The sequence below is a fragment of the Xiphophorus hellerii genome, chromosome 9 (genome assembly GCF_003331165.1).
Source record: "Xiphophorus hellerii strain 12219 chromosome 9, Xiphophorus_hellerii-4.1, whole genome shotgun sequence".
Classification (NCBI taxonomy): domain Eukaryota; kingdom Metazoa; phylum Chordata; class Actinopteri; order Cyprinodontiformes; family Poeciliidae; genus Xiphophorus; species Xiphophorus hellerii.
The window spans coordinates 30,175,735-30,190,021 of NC_045680.1; the positions used below are offsets into that span (position 1 = coordinate 30,175,735).

Below are 14,287 nucleotides of genomic sequence, written 5' to 3' on the forward strand. Positions count from 1 at the left end.
AAAAGCGCTGAACTGTTTATTGTCTTTTAATAAATTCATTGATAAACACAGGTAGGATGAAGCTGATTTCCGTTAGCCTAACTTGACCCGTTCCCTGCTCCTCCTCCGGGCTGGTCCCGCGGGACAACATGGAGTCAACATTCTGGTTCTGATGTTCCAGAACCAGAACATTTCAGCCACAGCTTCTCCTGCTGACTTCCTATTTATAGCCGCTGACGGCCTCATCAGAGCGTCTCCTTCCTGTTGTCATAGAAACCGGCCGCATTAGCTCCTCCGTCTGCAGACAGTTCGTTTCCTACCAGACTCTACAGCACCACCATGTGATGAGAAGGTCAACTGCAGGCTGAGATTCTTCACTCATGAAAATCAGCAATAATTAAACTTTATGATCAGCAATGAGACTGGTGGCACATTTCCCAGAATGCACTGCTTTAGCTCTGCAGCTTCTGCTGGAGGCTGATCAGCTGCTCCATGTTGATGCTGCTGCCGCCGCACACGATCACCAGCAGGGGGCGCAAGGGAGTCGGCAGACGGCCTGGAAAACAAACCAGATTAATGTCACAGGTGAGGTTCTGAAGACATGATGAAGGTTCTGCTCCGGTTCGGTCCTCAGCTTCTTTACAGCCAAACGTTTGTGAGTCAAACAGGAATAATAAAAGACCTTCTATAGATTAATAATATGTGCAAATATACTGTATGTGTTTTCTTTGATAAATGAGTAATAATTCAATCTTAACACAACAACAAAAATGAAACAAATAAAGACGTAAAAATAAAAAACATGAACAAAAAAATTAAAAGTCTAAATTAAAATGTAAACATAAATTAAAAAAATAAACACATCTAATAAAAACTAAAAACACATGAACAATTTAAAAACAAGATATATATGAGATAAAAAATTTAATTCATTAAGATAAATGATAAAATAAACAAAGAACATTTTTGAGGAATAAAATATACACAAAATAAAGAAAACACGTAGAAAAAAATAAATACAGGAACAAAAATTTAAAATAAATATATTAGAAACTATAAAATAAAGAAATAAAATATAAAAAAGAACAAAAACAGAAGCTAGGGGTGCTGTGGTGGCGCAGGCACAAAGCATGACCCACGTTGAGGCCTTAGTCCTTGTAGCGGTGGTCGTAGGTTCGATGCCCGGCCTGGCGACATTTGCGGCATGTCTTCCCCCTCTCTGATTACCCTGTTTCCTGTCACACTACTTTCAAATAAAGGCCACTAGAGCCAACAAAACCTTTAAAAAAAAATTTAAAAAAAGAACAAAAACAGAAGCTAAAAAGGATATTAAAAAAAACAAATAATAATAATAATAGTAATAATAATGCCTTGGGCCTGCAGTCTGGGGATCAGGCCGCTGTAGACGGCGGCCAGCGCTGCTCCACACGCCATCTCCACCAGAACCCGCTCCTCATCTGGAACACAGAACCAACACACGTCCTTCAGAACCGGAGCCGGAGCCGGATGTGTGTGGCAGGAAGCCACTGACCCAGGAACATCTGGACGGCCCTCAGCGCCTCCTGGTCCGTCACCAGCTCAGAGATGATGGTCGCCTCGCCGCTCAGGCTCAGCTCAAAGGCTCTGCGGCAGACCGTCTTCGCACCCAGACACTTGGCCTCGCTGGGGACGGAGGCAGACAGGAGGGGACACCAGGGGACACAGAGACATGAGTGTGAAGGAGTCGTGTTTCTTAAAGTAACGATTCTGTTTTTTCTTAAATAATAATTCAGACGGCTGGTTCTGTTGGACCAGGAAAAAACAAAAATCTTTGCAGAGATTTCAGATAAACTTTTAAGCTTCTCTGTACATTGTCATGGCAACCGAGTCGACAACGACGACCAGGCCTGCGCGATCGGCCAATCGGAAGCAGCCAATGGGATCAGAGCTGGACCAACCTGGTGATGTCATCCAGAGTCACCAGCTCCCCCGCCTTGATGGCGGCGTTGAAGCAGTCGGCCCCCACCGTTTCCATGGCGATGATGGGCACGTCCGCCCAGCCGGCGTCCTTCAGGCCGTGGACGACGCCGCACAGCAGGCCCCCGCCTCCCACCGACAGCAGCACGGCGCCGGGCCGGGCCCCGGGGCCCAGGGCGGCCGCCGCCTCCGCCACCACCGAGGCGTGGCCCTCCCTGGAGAAACGGGGGACATGCTGGGTCTGAGCAGGGGTCAGAGGTCAGGGTCCAGGGGGTACCTACCACAGCAGAGGGTGATCAAACGGAGGAACAAAGGTCAGCTGCTCTGTCTCCGCCAGCCTCAGAGCTTCGGCGTTGGCGTCGTCCCAAACCTGACGGTCAGAGACAACAAGCATCCTGGGGTCAGAGGTCAGGGGAACAGCTGGACGGCGCCACCTGACGCACTTCTGGCAGAGACGAACCGGAAGGAATCTAGTCCTCGGTCAGAACCCAGAGGATGTGGCGCAGGACGGCTCTGACCTTCCCGGCGACCTTGACGGCGGCGCCCTGCTCCTGCAGCCTGCGGACCACCAGCGGGGGGGTGGAGGACGGCACCACCACGGTCGCCGACAGCCCCATCTTCCGCGCCACGTAGGCCGCGGCCATCCCGGCGTTCCCACCTGTAGAGACGGCCGTTACCATGACGCCCGTTAGCATGACGAGGCGGGGTCAGAGGTTACCTGAAGAACACACGACTCCCCTGGAGCGGCTGGCGAGCTGCAACAACACACGGAGCATCAGCAGCAGACAGGCAGAGCAGGTCCAGACAGAGTGACGGCGCCCCCACCTGCTGACAGAGGTGTCCTACGCCGCGGATCTTAAAGGAGCCGGACGGCTGGCAGTTCTCCATCTTCAGGTAGACGGCGGTGCCCGCCATCTTGGACATGCTGACGCTCTCCAGCAGCGGCGTGTTCACATGGAAATGCTCCGGCATGGTGCGCAAGATGAGTCTGAGACGGAAATAATGTTTAGATTCTGAATGAAGATTTCACCTTCATAACCCAGTTAGGGCCTACAGGCTCCTCCAGACCCCAGGGTGTGACCCTGACCCCTCTAGGGGTCACCAAGAGGCCACAGAACTAGAAAGGTTCACCGGTCAACAGGGCCTCGTACGAGGCAGAGCACATTCCCACACTCCCTGCATTATTCATACACTGTGTATCATTGCGCTTTAAGATTTATAACCGGTAGTAGACGTCTGACACATCATTGTGATTTGTACACAAAAGCTGATTGGCTCCTTTAAGTGAACGGAGAAACAATCATTTAATGATCCTGATGTATAAATCTTTACTCAGTCTAACCCCAGCATATTTATCCACTCTCCTACATAGAACTGTCGGTTCTCGTTCTCTTCGCTCCAATAACTTTATTCTTCTGCATGTTCCACGCTTTGAACTGAAACAGTGAAACAGGCATTCAGTGTTTTGCCCCACAGCCTGGAATCAGCTGCAGTCTGAACTTAAGATGTCGGAAATGATTTGACTGGACTTATTTTGAGCAGTTCTTAAAGATAGGCAACAAGATTCTACGAAAAGGTGTCATTGTTTTTAAATTGTTTTTATTGTTTTATACTTGTGCATATGTATTAATTGTTTTTCATCTTGTAACCAGGTTGCTATGTATTGCAAATTTTTTGCCCAGGTCCCTCTTGAAAATGAGATCTAGATCTCAACGGGGTTTACCTGGTTAAATAAAGGAATATCTGGACTGAAAAACATACAATGTGTTTCTGTGCGTAGCATAATTCTCATTTCATAGATGGTCACTGTTTCATGTTAGACCATCATCATGGCTAACATTTTACATAAACTACATTTCTGAATAAAACAATTTTGACCAAAAAGCAGAAATCTCCGATATCTCACTGCGGTAAAGCCAGACGGGACTCGATCACGGTACCGTCATTTACCAGTTCCTTTCAGAGTAAAAGCTCACATCCAGTTTGATCTACTGCAAGTAAATTAACACCAGCTTCACATTTAGACTTTTCATTTATGCAGTTGCAAAAGGAAATTATGTATCTGAAAATAAATTCAAATATATTCTGTGAAAAGAAAATGTAAACCATATATATGAAACCTCAATAAAAATGGTGACGTTAAACGATGCGTTACCAGCGACTTCTCTCGCTTCAGGTTGACATTAAGACACTTCTAGAAGACACCCAGTAAATGGCCTGGAGCTGATGTGTATTTCAAAATAAGAGCCGACCAAAGGAACACGATTTGATTTTTATTTTTCAAAAGTAGACATACACATTGTTGAAAAAGTGACTTCTCTCATTTCTCTGTGACAGAGGGACACCTCTAGAACACAACAAATGTCAAAAGCCCATTAAAAGAGCACCTTTTTATTTTTGCAACCCTCCCTCCAGGTTGGTAAGTCTACACTTCTAATTTTAATAGGCTTCTATTTTGAAATTAAACATCAGATGTGGATGACATTTGCTGGTTGTGTTCTAGCTCCCTCTACGGAGCTAAAACTGTCTCTTAATTCACAAATGCACCCATCACTGAACTACCAATCAAAACTTTTTATATTATATTTCCAGGGGAGAATATTTACAGAAAGAGCGCGAGGCGTAGCATATTTTGGCAAAACATCTTCAGCCTTGTAGGATAAATAAAATAAAAACGTCACTTTGTGTTTCTGAAAAGCAAGACTTAAGTGAATTATTACATTGCTATGATAATTAATCAATTAAGGACTAGGGGTTTATAAGAATTCATAATATACAAAGGCTATTATCTTGAAAAAATTCAACTATATATAAAAAGACGCTAGCCTGACGCTATTAGCATGCAGAAGCGCTAGCATAGCTCGGTAGCACAGCTTACTCACTTAGATCGCTAGCTTGTGATGATAGTTGCACAATTAAATTGATTAAGATTAATAATTATAACTTGGGGATAAATAGCTAAATACATTGGATAGATATTTCACTTACGGCTCCTCTGTCCCAGGCTGAGGTCAAACTGTCGGTGCTTCGTCATCGCTACGGCGCTGTTGGAATGGGTTAATGTGATTGGCTGAAACATAGGTCACACTAACGTGGGGCTTCGTTCATATGATTGGGTGAAACTAGGAAGCTATCCCATTGGTTGCTGATCATCCAATCAGATAGACCATTTATTTAAAAAAAAGACATTTGTTGATTGAGACGCTGAGGGGAATGCAGCGAAACTCACAGGCCGGAAACAGCTTGTAAATCAAGATATATAAGTGTGAATCTCGTGCTGTGCATTTGTGAATTATGAGACAGTTTTAGCTCCATACCTCTCTGTCACCCAGAAGTGAGAGAAGTTGCTGGAAACAGAGGATTCCTTAATGTCCCCAATTTTTTCACATACATCATTTCCTTTTGCAACTGTATAAATACAAAGTCTAAATTTGAAGCCGCTGGAAATCTACTTGCATTAGATCAAACATGAACCGGATGTGCGCTTTTATTTTGAAAACAGCACGTAAATGGGGGCGCCGTAACGAGAAGGACCTCAAGGCTCTGATTGGTTCATTTAGAATAAATTGGCTGAAAAACTATTTGTCTCATTCCAACTCAATGTGGTTTCATATCCCTAAATCTATATTTAATAAGCTCGGTGGCTTGGATTTCTTGCTTAAATGTGATTTTGAATTAACCAAGATTAATATTGCACTGTCTAATTTTCACAAACATTTTAGGAAAATGATATTTACCCACAATTTTGCCCCACATGGATCCATAGTGTGGAATAACAGATCAATATTAATAAATAGAAAATCTATGTTTAAAACTGACTGGTATGAAAAAGGTATTTTATTTGTAACTGACTTATTGGATAGTATGGATAGTACTTAATGGTGTTTTGTTAAATTATAGAGATTTTACCAATAAATTTAATCTGAACTGTTCTTGTAATGAATATCTAAAAGTATGTAAATCTATTCCTGTAGCTCTGATCCATCTCATCCAAAACACCTTCAGATATTCAAATGTTACTTCATCTTTACCCAAATTGAAAATTGGAGAATATAGTGAGACTGATAGAACGTGCAATAATGTTCTGCTTGTGACGGCCTTCAAATCTAAATTATTTAATGATTACAATAATAATATCTTGTTGATAACCAATTTGTCTAGAATTGAGAATTTGTTCTCCAAGTATGTAAAATGGCCGATTTCACCAAAGGTTAAAGAGACTCGCTTCAAAATCTCACAATTTTTACCCAGTGGCTGAATTTTTGCACAAAAGATTTAAATTTGATTCAACATGTTGTATCTTTAGTGAATGTCCAGAAGAATCATTAATCAGCTCTTTTTTTCTGTCCTTTTTCTTTTAAACTATGGAGAGACATTAAAAATTGGTTGTCCCTTAAAATTGAAGCCATCCCAGAGAAAACCATCACCCACATATTATACTATGTTGATGGCTTTGATAGTCAAATATCTGACATCGTAAATATTGTCTTCTTGCTTGTTAAATATCATAAATCCTGCTGTAAATGCAGAGGTTCTACTCCTTGTTTTGATTTTTTTCTTAACCAATTTAAACTGTATTACACCTCATTGAAACATTTGAAATATGTTTCTGCAAAAACAAGTAACTGCCAGTATGTCTACTTTTCTTTAGTTGCTCTATTGTTATTCATTTGCCTTACTGTTTATGTGCTTGTCTTTAGTCTTAGCTCCTTGTTTAGTTTCTTTTTTCTACCCATGTTGTAATGTTCTTTGTGCCTCAACGAGTCTTTGTATACTGTTTGTTTAATAAATAAAAATTGACCAAGATGGCGGCGCGTGAAGAACGCGAGGCTCAGCATCTCTCCAGAATCTGCTCTTTAGTGGTTTTTTATCTTTTCATGACTGGACTTTTTTTTCAGAATTGCACAGCGTTGCTGCACTACAGCAGACACGAACTTCTGGACCTTTGGAGCTACAATTTTGACTCTATGATCGCCGATCTCCGACTCATCCCAGAGATCTCCAGAACACCGGAGACTGCTCACTTCTCCCGGCCGGGTGGAAGGGTACTCAGGCCGCGACGAGAACGTAAACAAAGGCGGGGTAAGCGTGGAGGGGTGCGAGCTAGGCTAAAGCTAACACCACATCGGCTCCCTTTACCCAGCATTTTCCTCACCAATGTCCGTTCTCTGGCTAATAAAATGGACGAGTTACGACTATCCATCACGAGTGACAGACGGATTATGGACTCAAATGTCATGTTTTTCACCGAAACATGGCTAAACAACAGCTGCCCGGACAATGCTATCCAGCTAAGTGGACGCCACACACACCGAGCCGACAGGACAGCAGATGACTCCGGCAAGACCAGAGGCGGAGGTTTGTGCATTTCTATTAACAAAGCTTGGTGCACAGACTCTGCTACTACCGAGAGTCACTGCTCACAGAATGTGGAGTTTTTAATGGTCAAATGCAGACCTTATTACCTCCCAAGGGGATTCACCTCGATCATCCTCACTGCCGTGTACACCCCCCCGGATGCTAATGCCAAGCTAGCCATGAAAGAACTCTATGCGGCTATTAGCAAACACCGAACCAAATACCCCGAGGCTGCTTTTATTGTTGCAGGTGATTTCAATCACTCCAACTTGAAGACAGTTCTTCCCAGATTCCACCAACATGTCTCCTGCCACACCAGAGGAGACAAGACCCTGGACCATGTCTACTCCAATCTGGCTGGAGCCTACAATGTGACACCCCTCCCCAACATCGGCCAATCAGACCATCTCTCCCTGTTCCTCACACCTCGGTACTTACCACTCATCCAACATGTGAAACCTACCGTGAGGACAGTAAAGGTGTGGCCAGAGGGCTCAGACGCTGTGCTCCAGGACCGGTTCAGGAATACAGATTGGACTATTTTCCGCCATACAGACTTGGATCAGTACGCCTCATCTGTACTGAACCATATTTCCACCACCATAGAACGTGTCACCACCTGCAAACGCATTACCATGTACCTAGGCCTGTCATAACAAATTTTGCTGAGCGATTAATTGTCTCAAAAATTATTGCGATAAACGATAATATTGTTTGAAGACCTTTTTATACTGATTTAATGGAAATGACGTAATAATCCATGTGATTTCCTGCCAAAGTTAGATACACTTTATTTTCAAAAGTACACTAAACACTGGAGCTGATAAACAAAATAAACAAGACAACCCAAAACAAAAATAAAATGGATTCTCAGTCTCCATTAACAAAAAACGCACTTGGAAAAAAACAACTAAACAACATAAAGTAAAAGTGGAAATAAATACTGCATTCAACCAAAAGAGGGCAGATTATGAAGTCTGTATATTATGTTACCCTTCAGTAATAATTAGATTTAAATAGAGAAGATGGGCACATGGACTACCTGATGCAATAATTCACACTACACGATTTTTTGCTCCTATTTTTCCCTTTACAACAATCTTAGATCGTTGGTCTTTCTAAGATTGTGTGGTGTGTTACGGTAGATCGTCGTCCGATCTAAATCAGGGTTTTTCCCCGACTGGGATCTTAACGCAGCCTGTTGAATGTGACAGGCAGCCAATCAGAAAGCGCGGATTCTCCTCCTGCTTTCTGAGGGGAAATTACGGAGGGGAATCCCAAACAGCTGACACGGCGCAACCCGAAGTCCAGCGGACATTGGAGATGATATGTGGAAACAACATTAATGTTTATTCAACATGCAAAGAATATAGAAATGACAAGAGGAGGAGTTGGAGCGAAATTGCTACCGCAGTTGATAAACCCGGTAACTTTTCAGCTGTTCTTCGTTAACGTGACATAAATAGGTTCTAATGATTTTCATTCAGTCAGGACTTTACGCTGACACTAGCCACATGCATTGCAGGTAGATTGTAGTAAAGCATTGATTAATGCCTGGTTTTAAAATTAGTTAACTGAACTTGTAGCCATTATTTTGTGCCCATTGTTGGACACCACACGGCAGGAACGAACCCGATGGAACCGTTATACCTAGGATTTCTGTAGGCTAATGTGTGGGTCTCTCAGGTTTTGAAAACGGATCGTGCAGTCTGCGCTGGGCTTTACACTAAGGAAATGGGGAAGGGAGGGTCAGTGGAGAGCACCGGAGTTGAGCCTTTTTTCATTCAGTGTCATTAACAGAAAGAGAAAAAGGCCGGAAGAGACGATAATGCCGATAATTAAAATGACGTCGGTAGTTTTAATTTATCGTATGATTAATTGATTTATCGTTTATCGCGACAGGCCTACATGTAAACCAACCAGAAACCCTGGATGAACGGAGACGTTCGTCTCCTGCTGAAGGCCCGCAACATCGCCTTCAGGTCAGGGGATGCACAGACTTACAGTGCAGCCAGGGCTGAGCTGAAGAAGGGAATCAAGAAGGCCAAACACCACTACAAAAGTAAGGTGGAGGATCATTTTTCTAACTCCAACCCCCGACGTATGTGGGAAGGCCTTCAGATTCTCACAGACTACAAGAACCCTAATACCACCCCCGCTTCTACTGATGTCTCCTTCCTCAATGAACTTAACAACTTCTATGCTCGTTTTGAGAGAGGGAATACCACAACTGCAACCAAAGCAGCTACCACCCCAGGCCAACAGCCACTGACTTTCCTCCCCACTGACGTAGGAGCAGCTCTGAGCAGGATTAAATCCCACAAGGCTGCGGGTCCTGATGGCATACCTGGACGTGTCCTCAGAACGTGCTCTGGGGAGCTGGCAGCAGTGCTGACGGACATCTTCAACCTGTCCCTGGCCCGCGCTGTGGTACCGACCTGCTTCAAGTCTACCTCCATCGTCCCAATCCCCAAGAATCCCAGCCCAACCAGACTCAGTGACTACCGCCCGGTAGCCCTTACCCCCATCATTACCAAGTGCTTGGAGCGGCGGGTCCTAGCACACCTCAGATCCTGTCTCCCCCCCACACTGGACCCCCACCAATTTGAATACAGGCAGAACAGGAGCACAGAGGATGCAGTCTCTATAGCACTGCACTCTGTCCTTTCTCACCTGGACAGTAAGAACACTTACGCCAGACTGTTGTTCTTAGATTTTAGTTCAGCATTCAACACTGTCATCCCATCACAACTCATTACCAAACTCACAGACCTCGGCATCAGTCCACTCATGTGTAACTGGTTGCTCAACTTCCTGACCAGTCGACCTCAACATGTCCGGCTGGACAACCACTTCTCATCCACCATCATCATAAACACCGGAGTGCCACAAGGCTGTGTGATGAGTCCCTTCCTCTACTCCCTCTTCACCTACGACTGCAGACCTGTCCATGGCTCTAACGCCATCATCAAGTTCGCAGACGACACCACGGTGATCGGCCTCATCAGAGATAATGACGAGGCCGCTTACAGGGAGGAGGTAGACCGTCTGGCTGAGTGGTGCGACAAAAACCACCTGCAGCTGAACACCGAGAAGACCAAGGAGCTTATCGTGGACTTCAGGAGGAACGCTGACCCACATCCACCCATCCACATTAAGGGGACAGTGGTGGAGCGTGTGGACACCTTTAAGTTCCTGGGAGTCCACATCTCCAAGGACCTGACTTGGACGACCAGCTGCTCCAAATTCATTAAGAAGGCGCATCAGCGCCTCTTCTTCATGAGGACCCTGAGGAAGAACCACCTGTCCTCAGAGATCCTCAGGAACTTCTACCACTGCACCATTGAGAGCATCCTCACCAACTGTATTACAGCTTGGTACGGGAACTGCTCTGTCTCCGACCGGCAGGCGCTGCAGAGGGTGGTGAAAACTGCCCAGTATATCGCCGGGGCACCGCTCCCTGCCATCAAGGACATCTACAGGAAGCGGTGTTTGAAAAGGGCCGGGAAAATCACAAAGGACTCCACTCACCCAGCACACACACTCTTTTCACTCCTGCCCTCTGGGAGGCGCTACAGAAGCCTACGGACCAGAACCACCAGGCACCGGAACAGCTTCTTTCCCACAGCTGTCACGCTTTTGAACGCCTCCTGACATAAAACATAAACTATAAGGACTGTACTCCCCTATCCTCTCATACAACAATAACACATGGACTATCCTCACACACACACACATCACGGACTGTTTTCTTCACACACACATACAACCTGTACATTTTATCTGCCATTATTTATCTATAATCCATTCCCTAACATTCTTATATATTCTGTATAATCTGTATAATCTGTGCATATAGCTCCCATATTTATATTTATACACAATATCTATATCTCTTGCTATAACCCCTTATAGTCCATACATACATAGTCTTGTACATCTGTAAATAAATATTATATCTTGTAGAGCACTTCTGGATAGATGCAAACTACATCTCGTTGCTTGTACTTGTGACAGTGCAATGACAATAAAGTTGAATTCTATTCTATTCTATTCTAAAAAAAAGAAAAGAAAAAAAAGAGAAGGACCTGGCTTCAGCAAACAGGAAGGGCGGGACGGACCGCTGTCAGTCTCTTACCTTATTTGGTAATGGGGCCATTGCACTCCAGAAGTGAAGGGGGCGCTATTACCTCTATTATCCGCGGTCTCTCGTTTTTATTTTCTTTTGAAATCTGTGATATGTTTTTATCTTTAGGAAGGATTTTCATTCTCAGCATGAATTTGAACTTCTCTCAAATTTACTTCAGTGCAGCTCACAGTTCTTAATAAATTTCGCAGCTCTCTATGAACTTCTAAATCTTCTCCTTAGTCACATCTTTTCGGGCCTGATACTGCCTCTAGTAGTGTGAGGGTGGTAACACAACTAATATAATTACATTACTAAATCAGAATACCACAAAGTCTTTATTGTTTACTATTAATTCTGGCATTACTGGAACCGTAAAAGATAAATTCCCTCACTAAAGAACATACATTTTCATTTCCTTAAGGAAGTAGAGCTAATTAAATGACATAAACAAAACCTGAAAGTGATTCCAGTTTCACTCGATGGCCAACATGTTGAAACTGGCTAATTTTAAATTCCTTGTCATTCCTGGACAGTCAGCTCAGTTTTGCTGAAAATACTGGCTATCTCTTTAAGAAATGTTCCTCTATCTTTTAAGACTCAATGATCTCTAGTTAGAGGTTGTTGAGTTAAAATGTTAAAACTTAACATTTTAACTTGACTTTTAACTCATCTCAAGTTTTAACTGTTGAGTGTTTTAACTTTTCATCTTTTCAGCTGGTTTGGTCACATGAGATGCAGACTAACAGAGAAACTTTTAAGAAAACTTTCAATGGCAAATAAAATAGTAGGTAATAGTTTGAGCTCATGAAGGCCTTATTGTTTTCCTCTGGTAACTTTAAAACATCTATTAGAAGTCATTTATTGACAATGCAATAATTATTCCTAGCCAAACTAAATGATAACATTTACCTGTAGCATGCTAAGTACTTTACTTGATGCCCAAATTGTTGATAATGTGATTCTATGAAAGAGTTTTATTTTATCGTTTTAGAGTCAAAGAAAAATTTCCACCTTGGAAGACTAAATAGTTGAACCATATTTTTTCTTATACTGTACAAAAGACTCTACCAACAAAAAGAATAAGATGGCACAGTAAAAATAAAAATGTGAATTATTGCTTGTATCTGTTTAACAATCCTGGTTATTCTTCTGTGAACCTAATTCATTTGTTTGTTATTGACTTTTGCTCAATTAAATTTCTTATGTATATATTGTAAATGGTATTTTTATTATAGTTGATCATGTTGTTTTTCATGTCTTATTTATTTTTTTCCTCCCTTAATTGATGGAGAAATATAGATATTATTTATAATGTATAAAAGTGTTGTTTGTCACCTAATTAGCTATACATCCTGAAGAAAATGGAAAAATATGGTGTTTTAGAAGACAATTCATCTTTTACGTTGCCAGTAATGGCAAAATTAATAGTAAATAATAAAGACTTTGTGGTATTCTGATTTAGTAATGTAATTATATTAGTTGTGTTACCACCCCACACCACTAGAGGCAGTATCAGGCCCGAAAAGATGTGACTAAGGAGCAGATTTAGAAGTTCACAGAAAACTACGCAATCTGTTAAAAACTGTGAGCTGCGCTGAAGTAAATAAAAGAGAGAAGTTCAAATTCATGCTGAGAGTGAAAATCCTTCCTAAAGATGGAAACATATCACAGATTTCAAAAGAAAAAAAAACGGGAGACCGCGGATAATATAGGAAATAGCGCCCCCCTCACTTCTGGAGTGCAATGGCCCCATTACCAAATAAGGAATGTGACTGACAGCGGTCCGTCCCGCCCTTCCTGTTTGCTGCAGCGAGGTGCTTCTCCTGCAGGGAGGTGAACTTGGCCGTAACGTGTTGAGCTGTCGCGCAAGTGACTATCGTATGTGGGCCGCAGTGATATCCAAGTACACCTTCTCGTGATATCTCCCCTTCCAAGATGGCGAACACGTTAACGAGTTCGCCATCTTGGAAGGGGCATCCATCTAAGACTTGGACAAAAACAACTCTATCTAAAACTGACCAAGTAAACAGTAAGTTAGAGCACTAAAACTTTTCATCAACACCATAAAATATTCCTTTATATGCACGATTTATACACAGCTAGCAAATAGCTTCCTGTTATGAAACAGTGATACAATAAATGTGAACTTACGTTTGGTAAAGAGTAGCAATAAACGGGCGTTCAATATGTAATAGGATGATTTAGAAAATAAAGCTGTTAACAGAAGGAAACATGACTAAAAAAGTTGAATATGGAAACAGCAGCTTGCTAAATACGTAACATGTAGCCGAATTAATATAGCACTTCCGTTGGACTTCCAAATTAAAGAAAATGTCTTTATACAAATATTATTTTACTTGAAAGTATATTTATCCGATGTCTGTCAACTTCTGATAAACACGATTACCACGAATAATAAAAAAGTAAAAATCTAGACATAAGTTTAGATTAAAATCTTACAGATTCGCAGTGGTTTTATTTTGAAGGTTTCATGTGCTACTGGAACCTTCTCGGGATTTAAAGGCTTCAAATGAATAAAAGCGAATATTTCAGCTTTCAGAACCGGAGCAAAGATTTCTACAGAAATGATTTCTGTAGTAATGAGTGAGTTTTAAATGATCCAAACTTACCTGCTGAGGCGCAGCTGACAGGTGAGCCCAGAGCGGATGGCTGAGCTTTTATGACCGTCTAAAGTCCGCAGTTGATTTACATGTTCTTCCTCTCGCACGCACGCACGCACACACACACATACACATCTCGAATTAAGGAGTGTTTCATACAGAGAAAAATGTGTGTGTGGGTGTGCGTGTGTGTGTGTGTGTGTGTGTGTCACTCTGCTCATGGTTGTCTGGAAAAAAATTAACA

The 14,287-nt window shown here is 42.6% G+C and overlaps 1 protein-coding gene across 2 annotated transcripts; it reads right to left on the reverse strand.

Moving 5' to 3' along the window:
• Positions 1-3: 3 nt before the first annotated feature.
• LOC116725335 (serine dehydratase-like) lies at positions 4-14,174 on the reverse strand. 2 transcript variants are annotated; one of them, XM_032571303.1, is made up of 9 exons: positions 14,053-14,174; positions 2,761-2,923; positions 2,654-2,690; positions 2,454-2,593; positions 2,217-2,305; positions 1,917-2,150; positions 1,511-1,641; positions 1,350-1,436; positions 4-535 (listed from the first exon to the last, which is right to left on the reverse strand). In XM_032571303.1, exons 2-9 carry the CDS (start codon positions 2,905-2,907, stop codon positions 432-434), a joined length of 969 nt encoding a protein of 322 aa, XP_032427194.1. In that variant the 5' UTR covers positions 2,908-2,923; positions 14,053-14,174; the 3' UTR covers positions 4-431. The 2 variants fall into 2 exon arrangements, with proteins under 2 accessions (XP_032427194.1, XP_032427195.1); XM_032571304.1 differs by lacking the exon at positions 14,053-14,174 and adding an exon at positions 13,574-13,713.
• Between the last annotated feature and the right edge of the window lie 113 nt (positions 14,175-14,287).

Bases quoted from the DNA above. Each gene is read 5' to 3' on its own strand.
- LOC116725335 (XM_032571303.1), bottom strand. From the start codon at position 2,907: ATGCCGGAGCATTTCCATGTGAACACGCCGCTGCTGGAGAGCGTCAGC. The intron at 2,594-2,653 runs GTAACCTCTGAC...CCGTCTCTACAG, and splicing joins GGGAGTCGTGTGTTCTTCAG to GTGGGAACGCCGGGATGGCC. The intron at 1,437-1,510 runs GTCAGTGGCTTC...TCTGTGTTCCAG, and splicing joins GGCCGTCCAGATGTTCCTGG to ATGAGGAGCGGGTTCTGGTG.